The 20840-nt window shown below is 39.6% G+C and overlaps 2 protein-coding genes across 3 annotated transcripts; both read left to right on the top strand.

Annotated features, from left to right (window-relative positions):
• Positions 1–6050: 6050 nt before the first annotated feature.
• On the top strand, positions 6051–9054 carry LOC140946873 (lysozyme c-1-like). Its single transcript, XM_073395976.1, has 4 exons — positions 6051–6219; positions 7093–7272; positions 7660–7762; positions 8694–9054. The coding sequence occupies exons 1-4, from the start codon at positions 6084–6086 to the stop codon at positions 8761–8763; spliced, it is 489 nt and encodes a 162-aa protein (XP_073252077.1). The 5' UTR covers positions 6051–6083; the 3' UTR covers positions 8764–9054.
• A 7797-nt stretch (positions 9055–16851) lies between these two features.
• LOC140946771 (uncharacterized) lies at positions 16852–19759 on the top strand. Of its 2 annotated transcripts, none has more exons than XM_073395881.1 (2): positions 16852–17079; positions 18760–19759. In XM_073395881.1, exon 2 carries the CDS (start codon positions 18773–18775, stop codon positions 19286–19288), a length of 516 nt encoding a protein of 171 aa, XP_073251982.1. In that variant the 5' UTR covers positions 16852–17079; positions 18760–18772; the 3' UTR covers positions 19289–19759. The 2 variants fall into 2 exon arrangements, with proteins under 2 accessions (XP_073251982.1, XP_073251983.1); XM_073395882.1 differs by lacking the exon at positions 16852–17079 and adding an exon at positions 18279–18390.
• The last annotated feature ends 1081 nt before the right edge of the window (positions 19760–20840 follow it).

Genomic DNA, 20840 nt, shown 5'->3' with positions numbered 1-20840 from the left:
AAAAAAAACCCTGGACAAAAAAATAACCAAACAATCTATTCCGAAATTTTCGAGCCTGAGAATTCACTATAATAGCAAAAGGGAATTCTTGTGACGGTGAAAGCTGTTGTACAGTGATCACGACGATGGATGAGAAGTCAACGGCCAAATGTAATGAAGCCCTGTTGATGGATGGATACACCCCCCCGGAACACTGCAAAAGAAAATGATGCATGACCTATTTTATGGAATATTCATTCAATTGCGAGATACAATGTAGTGTGTTGATTATTTAAACAAGCACAAGGTTGTATTTTGTTAGTTGAACTATGCGGCCGGGATTAAAGGAAGGTACTAAAATTTCATACCCCCAAAACCCCCTCGATCATTCCCGTCACTCAAAATCTGGACCCCTCCCCTCTCCTCACCCACAAGATGACGCTTTTAAACAATGACGTGGCAATTGATAGCCATGAAGGATGAACCCGATGATGTATGCATGCGGGCTATTTCATTCTAACTTTAATTTTAAGGGCTTAATAGTTAATTTGCCATACAAACGCCAAAATATTGTATCTGGATGAAATAAAGCCACAAACGTTATCCTACATGGAGGTGAAATGACTCTAGAAGACTGTTAATAAATTCTTAAAGGTAACTGTAAGTGCTGGGTATTACCCAGGTTCAAAAAAGTTGCCTTCTTCCCCTTTTCCACTCTAATTGATTCTCGAAGACCAAAACGCAAACATTTTCAAGTACAAAGGAAAATGCAGAACAGATTACACTCAAGTAGTTTTCACCAAACAGACTGATTATGGTTATTAACCAGAAAATGACGAATGACCCGTCGACCTTTTTTTACTATGTTCCTTTCGCACACAGAACGACCGGCTCTTTGGTGCCAAAGGCAATCAGTCACTGATCTGTGCATTTCTACGCTCATGTTGCTCATGGGTACCTGTACTATCATTATTGCTCTGTCACACTTGGAAATTGGACCTGTTGTACCCGGTGGGGGGGTTACTTGCGTTAATTTTTAATGAGTTTGGCAGCTGACCTTTCAGAACCCTTACCCCATTAAAGGCTAGCTATTCTATGGCCAAATATAGGCCTCAACTCAGTCACTGTGATGGACCTATTCTAAGCTGTGCCCTTGACGTATTAGGTTGTTAGATTAGACTTCTTAATTATTATTTATAGCTACAGCAGATTTGCGCCTTTTTCCATAGCATATCTGAAAAGCAATATAGGCACATATCACTTTAAATCTTGCGGTTTAACTTTATCTCCTGATATTAATGATATATTACCTTTCAGCTCGCGAGTCTCATTATTACACCACTTGAAACCCCTGTAAACATCCACCTTGAAACGCCTTTTTTGACCATATCTAACTCCAGCAGGTCAAAGACCCGTTTTCTCGAAAGACCCCACAGACCTCTTCATCCCGAGGTCATGTTTTAAAATCAGAATTTTTTCAATGGTGACCGGTAAAGTACAGTTCGCAATTAAACCTGCCTCGGGCGTCAAACCACAAAATCCGTCTCATGATCAGCAGCATTGGTATACACCTGAAAACCAATACTGCATATGTTTTTCTTTTTCTTTATTTTTTCCTTTGTTAATTTTATACTTTTGCAATACTGTAGAAATTTATCATAGTGCAAATAAAGCTGCATGTTTTCGTTGTTCAGTGCCCCTGATTATATATATTTACAACAAAGATGGCTGTCCTAATCTTGAGTCAAACCAAGAAACTGGAACAACTTTCTCAGAAATTTAACCATGCATTTGTCACTTAAGGTCCTTGTTTGATGTTTGTTAATACTGTCATCCAATATTCCCTGTCTTCTATCGCCTCAGTGTCGAGAAGCTATACTGTATGCATGCAGTAATACGTAGCCATTTTCAAGAAAAACCATGAAAGCTAAACACTTTTTTTCTTTCTTTTTTTGAGCGGTATACGATATGGGTTAGATACCGTTTATGTTGAGCTTAAGTTAAAGATATTTGTACATGTTTGCCCGGTCGTTTAATGTTCTTCTCGAAGACTTTATTTGTAATGTATATAGCTTTTATACATACTTTGCAGATTTAGCTTTCCAGAAGAAATATTGAAGAAGGGCAATTTAAATCTCTTTTACTATAGCTAAAAATAAAAGGTAATTAACCCGTATCGTAAACCCGTGTGTAGTTATAGGAATATCTATACTGAAACATCCAGAACTATATTGATATTTATACGCATGCATGTTCATGGGTATAAATGAAGCTAAAAAAAACTGCCCAATTTAACTTGTTAGTTTGCTGAGCACTAACTGAACATCTTCGAAGAGGTAAGATAATCTTTGAAAAACGTAACTTTTTTTTAGTTTCTTTCTATACTTGAAATCAATTGAAGCAGTTGATCCTGATTTCTTAGGCAACAGTTCTCTCCATTCCCGTATTTGCTCACGGACTACGGGTTTGTAGGCACAAAAAGGCATTTCTTTATGGAGGAGATGTGTTCGTTCTGGTTTAAGGTGGCCTGAACCTATTTATATGCGCGTTGGTTATGTTTTTGAATCGCTTCTTTCGGCAGGTAAGATTTAACCGATTCCTATGATTTTTGGCATCCTTAATAAACTGGTCGAACTTTAAGAACATGTTATTTATCTTCTTGTTTGAGATATCGGCATATGTTTCAAAATGCATTTTTACAAAAAAACGTCAATAGCTTCGAAACCCTAAGATGGATTTTTCTCTAGCTTCAGCAAATAAGCCTCAGAGCCTTTAGTTTTATTTTTGCAAGTTTGAAGTCAGTCTTGACCGTAGAACTCGCTGCACAGTCAAATAGCTGGTCAAACGTAACCTTAAAATGCAAACGTACGCGTACGCTGACACATTTGTGAAAGTTGACGCACAAATAGAGGAAAACTGCCGAAGAAATATCTTATTCCTATCTGAAATCGGGTATTCTTGCCCAAAGTTTCGGTTGCGAGAAACTGAGGAATCAGAAACCTACGGCAAATTAATACAATTTGCAATACAAGAAGAACAACTTTATGCTGAATGCGGTGCAAGTATTTGTCAACGTCTGCCCTTTTCTTTTCGCAAAACTCTCAACAAAGCAAGATATAACATCTACGGAAATCTCCTACCAGTTTTTAGCACCGAAGGTTCCCGTCTTGAGGAGAAATAAAGTCACCAACTCCAGTACATCAACCGATCCATTTTCAGCTGCAACGAAAACTCTTGTATTAGGTAATCTATTCAAGCATGTTTGATTTGCCATCACATTCGCACGGGCAGTTTGCCATTGGAGAGAATGACAAGAATGAGACAATTGCCAAATTTTCTTCATAGTATTTATCCCCAAGTGGCAAACTTTTCGTGCGAATGTGATGTCAAGAACCTTGAATAAGACCCTGTTTACATGGAGTGGGGGATCCCGGTCTAGTAGGGTAGGTTTCTTTTGTTTTGTGTCCTCCAGAGCGTGAAAACAAAAGAAACGAACCCCACTAGACCGGGGTCCCCCACTCCATACAAACAGGCCCTAAGTTACCAACAAGTACAAGGGCTTTCAGTGCAGCTGAAAAATGGACGGTTAGAAGTACTGGAGTTATTGGCTTTATTTCTCCTCAAAAACCTTCGACGCTAAACCTTCGACGCTAAAAACTCCTGAGAGTTTTTCGTAGATGCTATATTTGGCCTTGTTAAGATAGGTTTCGAAAAGAGAGGGACAAATCAAAGTGAGTTTGATGAATGGACGTTCTTTAACCTTGCCCCGCATTCAGCATAAAGTTGTTCCTCTTGTATTGCGAAACTGTATTAGCCGTAGGTTTCTGATTACTCAGTTTCTTGCAGCTGAAGCTTTGGGGAAGAATTATACCCTTGCAGATAAGACATGCATAGTCCTGCGGCAGTTTTCTTCTATTTGTACGTCAGCTTTCACAAATGTGTTAATGTTGCATTTTAAGGTTAAATTTGACCAGCTATTTGTGCAGCGACTTCTACGGTCACGATTGATTTCAAACATGTAGATATAAGACTAGAGAGCTCTGAGGCTTATTTGCTGAAGAGAAAATTTTGTCTTACGGTTTCGAAATAATTGACATTTTTTTGTAAAAATGCGGTGTTAAACATATGCCGATATCTCAACATTTTTATACCTACAAGAGAATAAAAAACATTTCCTCAAAGTTCGACTGTTCTTTACTAAGGATACCAACAATCATGGAAATCGATTAAATCATTCCTGCCGAAAAACGAAATTCAAAAACATAACCAAGGCGCATATAAATAGGTTCGGGCCCCGCCTTAAAGTCACTAAAACAAGTTCTTTACTATGAGTAGAGCATTTCCATTTAATCTAATAATGACAACCTTGCTGCTGAGCGTTAATGATCGCCAGCTATCGTACTTAAAATCGGCTAATTAGTAACATAAGCTGAAAATTACTTTATGCCATAAATCAGACCTGTGTTCCACGGTAAAATTTGTGTTTTCTTTCTCTTCTTGAAAACTGTTTGAAAGACAAATTTTCGTGTATGGGACTGGAAGTTTAGCGCTTGGGTTGCTGTGATTTTTGATTGGGTTGAAAATCTCGCGCCACCTTCTCACCAAATCTATCACTGGACTGCCTTTTCCCGCGCTTAAAGACCTGACCACGAACCATTTGAGCGATTTTTGATTTCTGCATGTGGAAATTTTTCCACAAATGACGTAAACCTTTCCGTGCAGGTGGTAAACGCTTCCAATTACTTCCATGTACTGAGACTGCAGCGATGCGCAGCTCTTACAAGGCCTCACAGGATTGGCTGAGAAAACAAACAACAGTAACAATGGCCTCCGCCAGCTCCAATGAAATTAGAGGTTCTAGAGGGCTGCGTTATACTACTGCCCAAGACTGTTGACAGGAGGGTCTGAATTGGGGTACCTCGATAACACTTTTGGCTCTGTAACATGAAGCAGTTAAATTTTAGTCATTTTAACTCTAACAGAAAGAAGCTAAAACGGCTCCAAAAAGGCATAATATTATTTTGTTTAGTATATCAAAGAGTCAGAGTTGTGAGTTTAATTTTCTAATAAGGAGCTATAACTACCTTGCCTGAGCGATCATTACGATCATTACGAGGAGAATTCGGGCTCTTCACGTCTTCATCGACACGCGAAACGTGATTGCTTAACGCGGAGCGGACGCGTATTACAGACCTTTTTCCATTCTACTAATCTGTAAAAAAGATCATTGCCTTGTTTTTCTACATGTACAAATAAAAATATTGCTGTTGCTCCTATTCTTGTTATCATCGACGTCTGATCGTTCCTCAAGTTGTCAAATCGATGTCGCTCTAGATTTTTCTTCAACAGAAGTTTTAGGGCCCACATCCAAGTTGACAATGAACTAACAGGATGAAAATTGTGTATTTACGTCCTGTTCATGAAACGTGAAAAGGGAAATTTCACCTAGGAGTGAAGTGAGGGCAACGAAATGTACCAAAAAGGCGTGACGCATGTGCAGTGTTATTGTTTTTCTCATCAAACATACTACTTTTCAGACGGCGGCTTATGTTGCCTTCTTCGTTGTTCTTGTTCAAAACCACCTATACTCAATCAAAAACGACTTAATTCAAGAATCTTGATGATGGACTTACTAGTAAGGACATCATTTGCCGCAAGGATTTCATTCAACCATACAAAGAACGACTCAACTAAGTTGGAGTTGATAATTGAATAATTGTTTTGAGAATTTTTGGATGATTTTTCCAATGAATTGTAATGTAAAAAAAAAAAAAATGGGGAGGGGGTGTTTAAAAATTTTGGAAAATTTGGAAAATATTGGATTTGGGGGTTGTTAAAAATTAAACTAAGAAGTGAATAATAAGTACAGGAATACCAGATAGTCCACCAGTGCAACAAAGGGCCTCTGATTCCATTAGCGGACTAATTATGGTTTATGTGTACCTTTTCTACCCCAATTTATTTTCTTCCCAAATCAATATCATTTCCCCCAAAAAACAACCAAAATGCCCCCTTAACTGGTCTTATTAAAAATGTCTTATCATGTCATTGATTTCTTGCCTTCTAGACCTTGTCTTCTCTGACGACGTGCGTATCAAATCGAGATGGCAGGGCTGCAAGTTTTTACTGTTGTGCTTTTGGCCTTTTGGGGAATGGCTTATGCATCAAATACGAAGACCAAATGCGAAGTAGTCAATGCACTAAAAAACGCGGGTGCTCGTGAATCGGACATGAGAGATTGTAAGTGGAACTAAAATCGACAAGAAGCATAAAATTATAATGTTACGGTTTTATAATATTCTGAGATCTGCATAATTCCTCAGCTAGAAAAGCTGAATCCAATAATTGTTATACTATTCATTGAAAATAATTGATACTTAAAAAAAATAATGACCTCGTAGTATACAAAACGGATGTTCAGTCTAGCAGATACTCTTCAAGTACCAGTTGTCGTCCGTAAGCTGAAGTGCATTTTTACTGTTCTCGCTACGTTTTTAGCCAGAATTCTGGCTATCAGTCTGGTCATCCAAAATTCCGGCGATTGTTTTCGACACCAGTAAGGTAATTCAAATTAGCGAATGCAAAAAATTTTCAGTGCTTGAGAAATCTGGAATCCTGGGTTAGGTATTAGGAATTAGGAATCAGGAATCCCAATAACCAACGGTTGGAATCCGGGATCCGGAATCCAGTTGCTGGAATCGAGGAATACACAGCGTAAAAGGATTCAAAATCCAAGACTGTCTTGGTTTTCCTTACAAGGGGCGATGTGTTCTCATATCGCAGCAATTACTATCATTGACAGGAATAGCCTGACATCTGATTATTTATGGATTCAACTGCAAAATTTAAAGCTACCATCTCTGACACTACATTTTTTTAGTGTGATGTTTATCCTTTTCGATTTATTGTATTGTTATTTTTTATATTTCCTAGTCGTAGCACTTTAGTTATTAATTAGGAGCTTGCCAATATGTCTGTGGTTATAGATATTGCAAGATGATAATGTAAATGTAAATGTAAATTACTCCAGTTAAAGTTGCCCAATGTGGGATCTTAGTTAGTTGTCCTTGTAAGCCAATGAGCTGTGACATGGTACTTTTTTTTTACCTCTAGGGCTATGTTTGGTGGAACATGAGAGTGAGTTCGAGTATGACGCGGTCAACACCGACACAAAGGATTATGGGATATTTCAGATAAACAAAGGGTTTTGGTGTAAGGGGGGTCCGAAATATTCAGCATGCTGGCAGATAAATACTTACGGCTGCGGTGTGACTGCCGCCGACTGCCCCATAGGTAAGGGTTAAGATCGTCGATCCTATAATATTCTATAATACAAAATTTGGTGTTAATTTAGTTCATCAAGACACCCCTGAATCAATATTTGTCCAATAGCCATTGTCTTTGGAGGGCTAAGAATTAGCAGTCGCTTCAGTGATCAGCGTCTGTGCGACTGGTTCCGAGTTTGATTGTCATGTGTGACCTCAGATCCTTGCTTCGACTTTCAATTTGGTTGAGTGTTTATTGAAAGGCGTGAAAACCTTTGCTCTACATCAGTTCATTCTTCTAAAAATCAAAATGATTATTTGGGGGTTGGGGGGGGGGGGGGGAATGACGTACTCCTTGATCAATCGGAGAGCGCATTTAAAACTTCTCTAATCATTTTCTGTCCTAAACTTGCAGTCTTCACCGACTCCAATATCGCCAACGATGCAGAATGTGCTGTCAAAATCAAGAAGTGCAATGACCCCCCTTACGTGCCCGGGGGAAACGGCTTCTCAATGTGGTAGGTTAATAGTGGCTGATTCTAGCGATTTAGAAAAACTTCACATTTTTCACGTGAGAAATCTTTCTCAGAAATCAAAAGCAGGCAAAGATCGACGTCAATCAGCTGAATTCAACAGATATCCTGACAGATATAGTTGAATCACTGTTGAATCAGCATAAATAAATTAAACGCGTGTCTCGTGGGCCCACTCGAATCTGCGACAGACAGACGTTCGACAATTGGGTTGACCCCTATTGAGACGCAGTTGGCACGCAAAAATTTTTCCTTTGTCGAGCAAAACTTGCTCATGTACTGTTCGAAATGCAACGGCTTCTACCTTCTTGACATTGGCAATGACGCACGTCGATCAAGGCTATATTTCATGATATTTCAGTTTCTATGATTTCATATATTGTTGTGGGTCAACCAAATGGGTACTCGTTACAAAACTAGCCCTTTCTATCGCCTCAGAACTTAAAAATTAATAATAATAATAATAATAATGATAATAATAATACTTTATTAAACTCTTCTCAAATTGAAAATTAAATACAAATTTAGTATAACTATTGTTAAAAAAGACTTCTTGGTGGTCTGGAGCTTTTCAACAGAGCAAACGTAAACAACTGTCTATAAACTAAAACAATGAAAATTTCTATGTACATCCCAATAATAAATAATAATAATAATAATAATAATAATAATAATAATAATTATAATAATAATAATAATAATAAACAATAAAAATGGCGCCCGTTTCAATTGACATGAATTATATTTCCACCAGATTGTCTTACCCAGCCTTTTGGCTGGCTCGCCTGTTTAGCTTTCTAGGCTTCCCGCAAAGAAAACAAAATAAAAGGAAAAAATGTCCTTTCAGCTTAACAACCACCAAAACTGTATGAATTTAACATCTTCAAAATATGTTTTCTTTCTCCTTTTCACACAGGGTTGCATGGCAAAACAACTGCCAAGGAGATCTCACCTCTAACCCTGATTATGACTGGAGTCACTGCTAGAATGCATTTACTTTTATTTTTATACGCCTGGACTGGAAAATCATACTATTTCATCAGTAAAACAGTGTCGAGATATTCGGTAATAAACTGAACACTCTCAGGGCTGCCCTCAAGTCGCAAGCAAATGATGTAACAACTTTTGACGTAAAATGTAGCAATAACCCGAAATGTAACAATTTATGACCAAAATGTTTGAAGCTGTAAGAACTTTTTTTTGTGCGAAATGTAACAGGTTTTGTCGGCACTCGCTCAGATCCGCGTGGATTACTTTGTATTTTTGATACATTGTGCACATGATCTACAAAATAATAAAGGCTTATGCAATTAGAGTGTTTCTGTCAGCAATTATCATATCTTGGTGTAAGTAAATAAATAAATAAATAAACAAATAACGATTTAGAGGCAGCAAATCCACATAGTGGTTCTTCGTCTACCTGATTCCTGGTCGAAATGGAATTTAGAAACGTGGGTTTTCGAGGAGAGGGGAAAACCGGAGTACCTGCTGGAGAAAAACCTCTCGGAACAAAGGATAGAACCAACAACAAAAGCAACCCACATAATTATGGCGTCGTAGCCAGGATCTGAATCCGGGCCACGTTGGTGGGAGGTGAGTGCTCTCACCTCTGCGCCATTCTTGCACGTATAATACTAAAGAAATTCTGGTCGCCCATCTGAACTGAAATAGAAAAAAATTGTTTTAACATTTGAAGTGATAAAGTAAGTTGGACACCATAGAGAGATTAAGAAGCCGAAGTTTCGAGCACTAACTAGAGAACTTCGAAAATAAACAGACTAGCTCAACTAGTAGACTAGTAGTTTTCATTGACCGATGAAGTGATGCAAGTAGAGTTTGTGACAGTCAAGTACAAAGCTACCCTCATACACACATCCATGACATAAACGTAACGTCAGACGAGTAGTTGAAGGTTAAATCATTGATATCTCCACTATTTATATAGTGTAACACGGCTTGATATCTTAACAAATGCAAAAATCTATCAATTAAATAATACGATAAAGTGAATCTGCAATATCGAATCTATTTAACCGTATAGTTCCAGTAGTTGGGTCAGTATTCCGAGAAACGTAATGCCTCAATACACCACGAAACCGTATTTTCTTCGTTATAATATTTTCACGTCCTACTTTATCGACGGTCGAGTATCGTCCAGGGTATTGCTTTTTAAGGGGTCCAAAATAGGTTTGGTGGGATGCTGGATTTAGCTATTTTTTGGTGGTCATACTCGAGACGCGAGCTACAAAAGGGAGCAGGAAGCGGGAATTTTGATAACGAACGGGGGCGGGATTTCCTATTTTTATTGGCTTGGGATGTGGGAATCGTAAGCGGAAAGTAGTGGGATACAGGAATTTAGATTCCGTCTTCGCAATCTGACGTGCGCTCAGGAAACTCGATGACTAAGTGTTGCGTGGTGAACGTGAACATTTTAAATACGCTCATCCAATTGGATAATTCTAAACACCACTCACGCGCAATCAGTAGACTATCTGAGGGTAGGAAGATCCAATTTTGTCATGCAATTTTGACGACCCGGTTTCCCTGAGTCCATATTCGTCTTCACCACGCAAAACGTAGTCATCGAGTTTCCTGAGCGCACGTCAGATTCCCAGAATAAAAAGCTTTTAAAAAAAATTTCCCACAAAAAACACATTGCAATACCCATGACGAGGGGAGGAGATAAGAGACTGACCATGCCTTAAGGATTTGGTGTTTTCATAGTAAATCAGCGCGCGGTTCTTTAGTGCGGGAGAGATTTGTGAGTTGAGACTGCACACAGTCACCTGCCTTGCTTTGCTTTATGTAGGAAAACTACACCGAACAAACAACGAGCCGCAAAACCGTATTAAAATAGCCATGAATTAAGTCCAGGTTAAACAGAAAAAGAAATAATAGGCCCAAGTTTATGTTAGTACAATTTATTTCTATATTCATGCCTGTATTTCTACGTTTTAACAACTATATTGAATTTCTCATACAAAGGCTTTAAATCGTTCGTAATATGCAAAACAGTATCGAAACTAGCGGTAATTTATGCACCGAGCTTGGGCCGCCTGTGGCCAAACACGAGCAACGGGGAAAGTCAAGTCGCGCTTCGCGCTTGCAGTTCGTTTGCCCGAAAAACCCGAAAAAAAACCGCCAGTTCTGCAGGCTAGATAAACGTTGTCCTTTTGGACCAAATATTTGAGTTTCAGAAACTTTTTCTCTTTTCATTTAATAAGTGCTGATTCGTCCCTAAACGATGGAGTGTGTGCATAAAACTAAAACAAGCAGGTGCGTACAGCGCCCTCCAGTCTCGCTTGCTTGGAGATTAGATCGAGAAATGAGGAGGCGATTAATTCTACACGAAAAAGGATTTACTCGCTAAAGGTTTTTTAGTTCCTACTTTTATCGACGTCGATACTTTTTACTTGTTTCTGAATTGATTTAGTACGCTTGTTAGCGACGACCGGAAATACGTCTGCTGTCGCAGCCTATACGCGTGTACAAATACACGAAAAACAAGGGCCTCGATTCCAGAGAAATTACATAATTGCCAGAGATCAAAAAAGTGATTTTCATGACACGTCATTAAACTGAAAGTTTACAAAACCCGACCATCGCAGTTTTGCTAATGAAGATTTTTTTTTTGACCACTCAGTAGTGTTCACTTATTCCAAAGAAATCGACGATTTCAAGCGATAGAATTCGTTGACCGACACGTTTCGGAAAAGCTTTAAATTTAATCTTTCCAAAGCTTTCTTAGCAAAACAAGCCCCCGGGGGATAATTCCAGAAAAATTGGGTGGGGGTGTGCGGCACGCTTCCTGAAACCCTTACCCTATTTCAGACCCAAATCTGTGATTTTCCCTGCCCTATTTCAGACCTGATCAAAAATTTGATACCCTACCGTATTTCAGACCTGAAGCCCTGGAGCCAGGCGCGTGACCGGAGCGCGTGACAAGCTGTTACGGCACGTACACGGTTGGCGTAAACATTAAAAGAGAAATGGGCTTATCGCCAAATGATGAAGGAGTAGCTTCTTCTAAAAAACATACCCAATTCAAGACTAGAGTGCAAAAAAATTTCGAAATTGATACCCTATTTCAGACCAAAACGGCTAAAAAACCATACCCTATGGCGCTGCACATACCTATATAGCCTATATAAGGGAGTGCCCCCCCCCCCGGGGGCGAAAAACGCGTTGCAGATTATGAGTCTCGCTGCTTACGAAAGAGAGAATAATAATGTTTGAAATATCAAATTGTTCGTTACGAGTCATGATCCAGAATCATAAAAAAAGGAAACGAATCAGGCTGTTGAACAGGAGAGTTGCATGAATTTACGACGATTTGCTTGTTCTTTTTTATCCCATCATCGAAGTACTGCTCATGAAGATTCTTCCTTTTTTCAACATGTGATGTATTCACTTCTTTCAAAGTTATCAACGCTTTCAAACGACAGAACTCGTGGATTGACCCATTCCGAAAACGCTCGACATCTTTTAGTGTGCGCCCAGTCTTAGGCCCGGGGGGGGGGGGGGGGGGGGTTACTTTAGGAATTTCTGGGCGGGGATGTGCCGCTGGGACCCTGGAACCCTTAACCTATACCAGAGCTACTTCAGCTGAATTTTGCTACCCTATACTAGAGTAAACTCCCCAAATCCCAGAGTAGCTGTTTCGCTAGTCTAGATAAAATCTTCAACCAACTGATCAGTTTCCTAAAGAATGATACCCTATTCTAGACCCAAACGCTCTGATTTATATACCCTATCCTAGAGTAAACTGCTTGAAAACCATACCCTTCACAGCGGCACATACCTATATAGCCCAGATATGGCAGGACCCTCCCCCCCCGGGGGGGCTTAGGTAGTCTCCCTCGCAGCCGTTTTTTGGATGTCACGCAACGCTCCCCCCAAAAAATATGCATGACATCCAAAAATCGGCTGTGAGGGAGACTAAGGCTTAGGCCGGTTCAGGAATTTACAGCAAGCATTTGCCCAAGGCGTTAAAATCCCGCGGCCATTTGCCTTCCTTGCGGTTAGACATATGGCAATCTGCGGTAAGATAGTTGATCACACATCCGGTCACAAGCAATTTGATGTTGCGTCTGCTATTTCCAATTGTAAAAAAAAATTCTCTTTAGAAGTATTTCTCCGTTTGGAACTTACAGTTAAAACAGAATCAGAGAACATTTGGATCTGTTGACGGTGACTTTATAAAAAGCAAAAGAACAAAGAACATAAGCAAGATGCTGCGTTACTTATTGGGGTTAATTTATTACAGCAATACCATAATATTCGGAAATATTAGCGGGAAAAATGAAGTAATCTCGCTCTACTGCGCGCTCAAATGCAATGGCGCTCAAGACGAATTTTTTCTCGTTTAATTTTCGCTTGTGCACATGCTGGCTATCTTGTGATCTTCACTGAAACAGGTAAATAATTACTATCACGGCGGCAAGGTGAGTAATTACAAATCTTTTCATAAAGAAAACGTTTTAGCTATAAATGCGAGCGGACTGTTATGTCGAAGACGTGGCGCTATTAAGATGCTAATCGAGCTTGATCTTAATGTTCGCTGAAGCTCAGAAGTGGTTATGAGGACCAGCTCAGTGGCTAATGAAAATATTAAACATTCTGGCGTTACTATCAATAAAGCCGAGGGGCCTTGAACAGGACAATCATTTTACTCGTAAAAATGTTAAGCTTTGAGTGTTATAAACCCTATACATGTAAATATAAGCCGGCCTACAAAAAGTCTGGATCTTTCCTCAGATCTATAAACTTGAGCATTAAATGTATAGGCATGCTGAGCGATATTTCAAGCGAAGAATCGATCCTTATTTGCCTGGGTCTAACAAAGACACTGGGGCATTAATTAACCTGTGTTTAACAAATACAGCAAATACGCTGGGGTGTTAATTTGCCTGTATCTAACAAATACCGTAATTTGCCTGTGTTTAACAAATACACTGGGGCATTAATTTGCCTGTATCTTACAAATACTGTGAGGCATTAATTTGCCTGTGTCCTATAAATACACTGGGGCATTAATTTGCCTCTGTGTCTAACAACAACACTGGCGCAATTTATTTTCCTGTGTCTAACGAATAAACGTTTGAAGTATTTACTTCTCTCTAACAAATATATTTATGGAATCCTTTACCAATACAATGGCAACCAAGATAAAGGCGTTTTAAAACTGAAAATCCCGGTGATGTATATTTTTTAACCAAGCAGGCACGAAACCGCTAGCCACGAAAAATATAACAGCAACGAAGGAGTAGCCCTGTCCCATCGTTTTATTGTATTACATATCAGGAGTTCAAGAAAACTCGTATACCTTAAAGGGACAGCGTCCCGATTATGCGCACGCGCGAGCGTCATCTGTTTTTTTCTTCAATCGCGCTCCCAGAGTCCGCGTTGCTTTGTCCAGCGGAACGGGCAACGGGGACGATCCCTGTCGCTGACCAAAAAGATTGCGGCCTCTGGGAACGAGATTGTTTTTTTTCTTCAAAAGACAATAGAACTGTCATATTGACTCGACAAGATTTCTTTCCGAACCGCTCCGCCGAGGGAGATTTGTTGTTTACATTCTCAAGTAATATTTTTGATTTCAAAGAAGTTTTTCGTCTTATTTAAAATTTGGCTCGCGGCGCGAAGACTCATCGCGATTTTATCGCTAGCAGGGCCGCCTCGCGACCCGAAAATCTCTTTCCGCTCGCTTTAAAAACAGCTTTTCTAATGTGAAACTCGTGTCAGAGGTGAATTGATCCAAGTCTAGTAATATTTGCCTGATTTGCTCGCGTTCTAGCCTCAAACGTTTGAAAGATAGAAATAAAAATGCAATCTCAACGCTATGAATCATCGCAAAGGTTAGTCAAAAAATTGTATTATGATTTCATTGCACTAGTTTTTCAAAACACGTACGCCTGTTTGTTCGAGGGAGGTTCATTTTAAAAGTTTAGTGACGCGTCGTTGCAAAACATTCTGCCCCACAAGATCTCCTCAGTCACATCAGGGTCTCAATGGTTTCTTTCTTACAGTCTTTATTGTTGCTGTTTCATTTCTGCGTATTCCTTTCACAATTACCCGAGCTTGCATGGAAGCTGGCAGAGAAAATAAGCCTTCAATCGGCATCAAAGCGCTTCCCATCTTTTGGTCCTCCGGCCAACGGCAATAAAATTAATACCAAAAGTCCCGATTTCGCCAAAAGCGAAACTTAACGGAAACAATATATCTTGATCTGTAATGCTGAGAAGTTTTAGTGTAACATTGAACTCGGTCAAGCGCGATACAAACGGATTTAGCAAGGTTCTCTTACTCTTCTCGCATCTTTTGATTTCGCGACATCCTTGGTTCATGCGCAGTAACGGGATACTGTTCCTTGTGCCGCCAAAACGTGTCAGGATTAATTCGGCTAATAACACCTTCGCAAGGCTTGTCTTTTTTTTAGTCACGTTCCTCTTTCAACTCCTACTGTGATTTTGGTAGAAAAGAAATTTTACCTAGGCAGCGGGGACCCAAATTCCTGAACCGGCCTAAGCCTGTCATCTACCACGAATGGTGTGGGGATTTGTAATCGACATCACCGTATAATCCATTAATCTTTGCAAATTTTTCTTCTCAAAACATTACATTCTGACAATTGTGCGTTGTTTTTCGAAGCGTGCAGATGAGAGCATCGTGCCGTTTTTTTTATCCCCAGATTCTGCGCTACCATGACCTGCAACACGTGTTTACAAAACTATTCTTTCTGTCACGTTCAGCTGTTTTTAATTTTTAGCACGTGAAGCTCAGAGCCAAATTCCCATAAGATCAAATTTAAAAACAGCTCTATAGAGAGAGCACGTGTTTACAGTTTTTACTTTTTGTTATGTCTGTTTTACACTTGCCATTTTATCGGCTTGCTATAATAAGCATGAAACGTAAAACTGTTTTCTGGAAAGAGGTAAAGTGTCATTTCTTGCATGGAAGAAAAACTTTTGCCATAGCACTAAGACGTGATAAACATTCCGCGTCATTCCAGTCATCGCCGAAAATAGACCGCATGCTCATCACGAGACTCATTTTCATTCGATTCTTATCCTCAGTTTCCACGGTTTCCGCTAGGAGAGTCTCGCTCTGCTAAAGCAAGCTCGACTAAAAACGTTCTCGCGTAACTACCTGCGCATAACATGTCAAGTGTTTAGATTGAGTAGCAGTTCCAAACTTTAACTTACAAGACTGCCATTTCATTATCGTTTTCGTGCCATCAAAAAGGACATAAAATCTTGAGTGACGGCTCTACTTGAACTTTTCCACCCCCTAACCGCCCGCCCCCACATTCCTTCCCGATCCCTAAGTCTGACATGTACTTTATACCGAAAATGTTATTCCCTTTAATTCAAAACTGTAATTCTTAATATCACAGACAGTATATATTTCCCATCAATGACACCGTATTCTACAACAAAACACTCTGACTTTCAGTATACACTCTAATCCACACTAAACTCAGCTTTAAAGACCGTATAGCATTAAGAATGTTGAATCTCCAAGCCTCCATTCGATAGCTCAAGAGATCACGTATAACATCCATATAATTCATCCTCTCTTGTCACGTATAACCCCGGGGAGGGGGTATCTCTATAATGGCCTATAGGGGAGGCTTCGCCCGAAAGAGGAACAGGCAGGCTTCAGGTATATGAAAGCGTAGGGATTTCACTTGTTGAAGTAGATGAAAGGGCAGGAAATCTCTCATTTGGGTCTCGGTAAAAAGGCTCAAATGCGTTTAATGGCTGTGAAAAAGTCAAGAAAGCGTTCTGGTTTTGTGATTTATTCATATTGTAAAAACAGTGCGTTTATAGCAGTTGAAAGGGATGCAAAGTTCTAAGAGTAGGTATGTGAAAAGAAATACCATTTGTCAAAATAAGGTGTACAAAAGGGGTACCTTTTCTGTGTCAAAAATGGTATAGGTATATAAAAGGATAAGGGGTTGGACCTTGGAGCGGTGCCTCATCGTAAACTTTTTTGAGAACCCTTCCCCCCCCCCTCCCCCCCCCGGGCGTATAACAAGAACTGCATGACAATTTTTACCATTGGATATTCACTTCCTTGTTGCTCTAAGCAGTTCCTGCTTTGAGAATGTGGAGTAAGAGTTCTCCGTGAGCTGAAGCCTTTCAGCACTAGGCAATCCTTAACGTTAACGTCAACTAAAATTGTAAAGGAATATTCTTCCGTTGAATCTGCAGCGTTGGGTATAAATAAAGTCAATTATGTGTGCCTGCTTTCAGTTGGGGCCTCCATCGTGCTGATCACCGTCAAGTTGTCTTGAAAAGGTATGATACTTCTGTTTGTTGTGCTCTTTTATTTTCAAGAGATGTAGACTGCGAGCGATTGTTCTTCTTTCCTCTGCGGCGGAAAAGTAAAAATATGCAAATTGATGGTAAAAAGGAGCTTGCTCTCGCCCTCGTTCTTTGCTCTTGCTTATACGATCTAACGTGACTCAAAATAAAAATAAGAGACTGCTTGCTACAAGCTTTTGTAGTTTCTTCTGAGATTTGGGCGGAGACGAAAAAGCAGTAAAAAAGTAAGTCAAGACATCCGCACTGAAGAGCTATCAAGTATTTGATTTATAGTCAGTCAATTAAGAGAAGCTTATCAAGGTGGTTTTTAAAAACATCCTTTCATTTCCTTGTAAAACTTTTTCAGTTTCTAATAATTATTTAACTGGTGGCACTTTTATCGGCGTTTATATTTTTCGTGACCAGACTACAAAGCGAAGAAAAAATTTCAATCACTTTTACTTCTACCGTGTTTACTTAGTGATTTGCTTAGACTAAAATACAGTGGAACCTCTATTGATTATAAGCGGACCCCTAATTAAAGGAGCTGTGTCACGAAATTCAGCCAATTTAGGTTATTGCAAAATGCTCGTTAAATTAAAAGAAATATAAAAACGTTAAAGGAAGGTTAAAATAATGCAAAAGATACAACAGCTGCCACGGATGGGAAAAACTGAAGAAGATTGAAGCGGATTGAAATTAGGGTTTTTGAAAACTGTTCAGCTTAACAGTTTTTCAAAGTTTAACTCTGCTGTTTGCAGCTTCAAAAATAATGCTCAGGGGACATATTTGTTTGTCTCTAATCTCTGATTTTGTCATTTACATGTGATTTCTTCGCCTACTTTCAGTTCCATAGCGATTGAGAGCGAGTAATTAGCAAAATAAGACAAAATGAACTGGACTGCCGTGACACAGCCCCTTTAAGCGGACACTAAGCCGGGTCCCGAAATTAACGTCTTATGTTTCCCTTAAAAACGAACCCCTAGTATTGGATTACGTCCTTGAAATACGTACTGTAGTCGATTAATATAAGGATAAATCAATACATTTAAATGTAAATAAACTGTGGAATTATACTGATATCCGGCCGTATGATTGTCATCCGCCACCTCGTGGCAAAAACAATATTTTACTCACTCGCTGCGCTCGTTCGTAAAATATTGTTTTGCTACTCGAAAATAAAATTCATATTTTCTCGCTACCGTGTAATATCCTCTATTTATATTTGGATTGCTACTGGAAATATCTGACGGACTGAGTCCTTCGCTGAAATCCCAGCATTACAGAAGTATATTGCCTTAAAAGGTACGTTATTGCGAGAGCTTTCGTTATGCTCTAATTCAGTTTATAGAATATTCTGAAAATTTTTTTGTCCTTTGAGTCACAGTTGGTTCCAGAAGACTGAACACGTCAGTTTCTTTTTTGGTTCATAAAAATGATGGCTCTGCTCGAGTCACTCTCCAAAATAAGAATGACATTTCTTCTTTGGTTCAGTCTCGCTCTTTTAAAATTAAAAAGATTAAATTGATACAATTTGGAAAGTTATTATTTTCATGCACGATGTTTTAGCTGTAGAATGGTCGTATTACAATTCACACGGATGATGAGTAAAAATAGTCAATCGAAAAACGTATGTAAACTATAGTCCTCTTTTTACTCTCCCTTTAATTACAGCGCGAACACAATTATGGAATTCAAATTCCTCTTGATTACCTTGATGGTGGCGATATTTTTGGCTCAGTGCGAAGCTTCATCAACGACCTGTCCTCGCTGGGTGAAACTGAACACTTCGCCGGTCTGCTTCGGTGCGCGGGGAAACCAGTTTGGTCGTTTTTCCTACCAACAAAACATCTTTGTGAGCTCGTTCATGCTCGTGCACCGCTCGGGAAAGGTGACGTGTGACAAACGTCAATACAGCTCCTGGGGATGTGCACCAAATAAAGAAAACCTGATTGTACTCTTGACTGATCAGAACAACAAGATACTGGCTCCAGAGGCATCAACCGTTAGCAGGGGTGGATGGTACAAACTGGCCGGATACACTTCTTCCTCCTCAGTCCTTGCGTTCTGTGCCAAAAACAAGCCTCTCGCTCTCTTTGCTAACAGCGAGCTGCGTCTTTGGTATGGCGAAGATTATGTGGACGGCACCGAAAGTGATAACGGCGGAAAGTCTTGCGCAGATGTGTATGGTCTGTTGGCGTAAACAAAGAACTAAGACCTCGATCAGGGGCACCTAACGAGGATATAGTTCAAAACCACTTAACATAGCATTGTTGAATATATTTTAGTATTCAAACGGTAGATATAGGCATATTTTTATCCCCTAAAAACTTTTCATCTGTTCGGATTTCCTAGCTAAAAGTCTAGTGAATTATAGGGATAAAAACTTACCTTCTCGAAAATTTCAGCCAGGAAAGGCTCCCGAAAATTCTAGGTGGCCTTTTTTAGGGTCAAAATCCGTTAAAAATGGGTTATTATACCATTTTGTAGATGTTCGAAAATCCTAGGAGAGGTAGGCAAGCAAGAAATTTTACAACAAATGCTCCGAAAATTCTAGAGCTCAAATCGTCTTCCGAACAGATATTTTCCCGAAAATTGCCGTTGGGTGCCCCTGCGCGATGAACACCTCGAAAACAACTAGAACTAATTTAAAACTGACTATCGTGAAAAAAGCGCAGAGCTTTGTAGTTATTTATTATGTCAATGACTAAATAAATTATCTCGAGGTATAATGAATGTTTCCTCTGAACTTTCTGCCGCTAAAACATCTCTCAAGCACAGCGGGTCGTTTTTTTTTTTCACTCAGTCTTCACAGTCTGCTACACAGCCGTTTTTAGTCTCGTCACGCAACGCTCCTCCCCACTGGGGAGGAGCATTGCGTGACGACACTAAAAACGGCTGTGTAGCAGACTAAGGGCGCGATCCATTCAACCAAAATTCAGACCGGTCCGACCGGGAAAAGAGGACCACCTCAAAAGGTGGACCTGTTTTTTCGAAACTTTTCCGGTTGGACCTAACCGATCCATTGAGTTTTGGACCGAAATTTCCGGAAATTTTGGTTGAATTTATCGCGCCCTAAGTCTTCACGGCTAACTATAAGTTTCTTGCATGATAGTGGAGTATTGGAACTCCGACAGTAAAACCTTAACAATATGAATACCCTGCCAAGAGAGAAATGAGTTCTCACTTGTGCGCAGTATAAACCTAGACATACGTGAACCTCGCGAGTACTTTATAGGGCAAACGTTATAAAGTGAAGAAATAAGAAGAAAGGAAAAGATTAGACGGCAAAAGGAAACAAAATATATACAAATATAAAATATACAATATAAAGACAAAACAACAAAAACTACGACAACAAAAAACAAAAAGGAAGTACTGAGACAAAATAACAATGAAAAGAAATTAGGCTCTTCAATTCCAAAGATTTGAGCCTAGCATATGCTGTTTGCCGTGGCGATTTTTTACCACTACGCTACCTGAGAATGCCATTTATTTTTGTCAAAGCTTGTCAAGGCTCTCCCGTGGAACTTCCGCTGACAAGGGCTGATCGAGCCTCGTACAGCTTGATCGCAAAACCTATGTTTTCTTACCTCGATTTACGCTCATATCGTAAAGCTATCCAAAATCTTGCTGCGGTTTTTAAAGCGACTATGTGGGATGGACTACGCATGGCATCGAAACATCTTCGTGAGCTCGTTCATGCTCGTGTAACGCTCGGGAGCTGTGACGTGTAACAAACGCGGCTACAGCTA

The sequence above is a fragment of the Porites lutea genome, chromosome 8, assembly GCF_958299795.1.
Source record: "Porites lutea chromosome 8, jaPorLute2.1, whole genome shotgun sequence".
NCBI classification, from domain to species: Eukaryota; Metazoa; Cnidaria; class Anthozoa; order Scleractinia; family Poritidae; genus Porites; species Porites lutea.
This window is presented reverse-complemented; position numbering and strand designations above follow the sequence as displayed.

Excerpts from the sequence above, each read along its gene's own strand:
- LOC140946873 (XM_073395976.1), top strand. The coding sequence starts at position 6,084 with ATGGCAGGGCTGCAAGTTTTTACTGTTGTGCTTTTGGCCTTTTGGGGA. Across the intron at positions 6,220-7,092 it reads TGAATCGGACATGAGAGATT|GGCTATGTTTGGTGGAACAT; the intron begins GTAAGTGGAACT and ends TTTTACCTCTAG. Across the intron at positions 7,763-8,693 it reads GGAAACGGCTTCTCAATGTG|GGTTGCATGGCAAAACAACT; the intron begins GTAGGTTAATAG and ends CTTTTCACACAG.
- LOC140946771 (XM_073395881.1), top strand. The coding sequence starts at position 18,773 with ATGGAATTCAAATTCCTCTTGATTACCTTGATGGTGGCGATATTTTTG.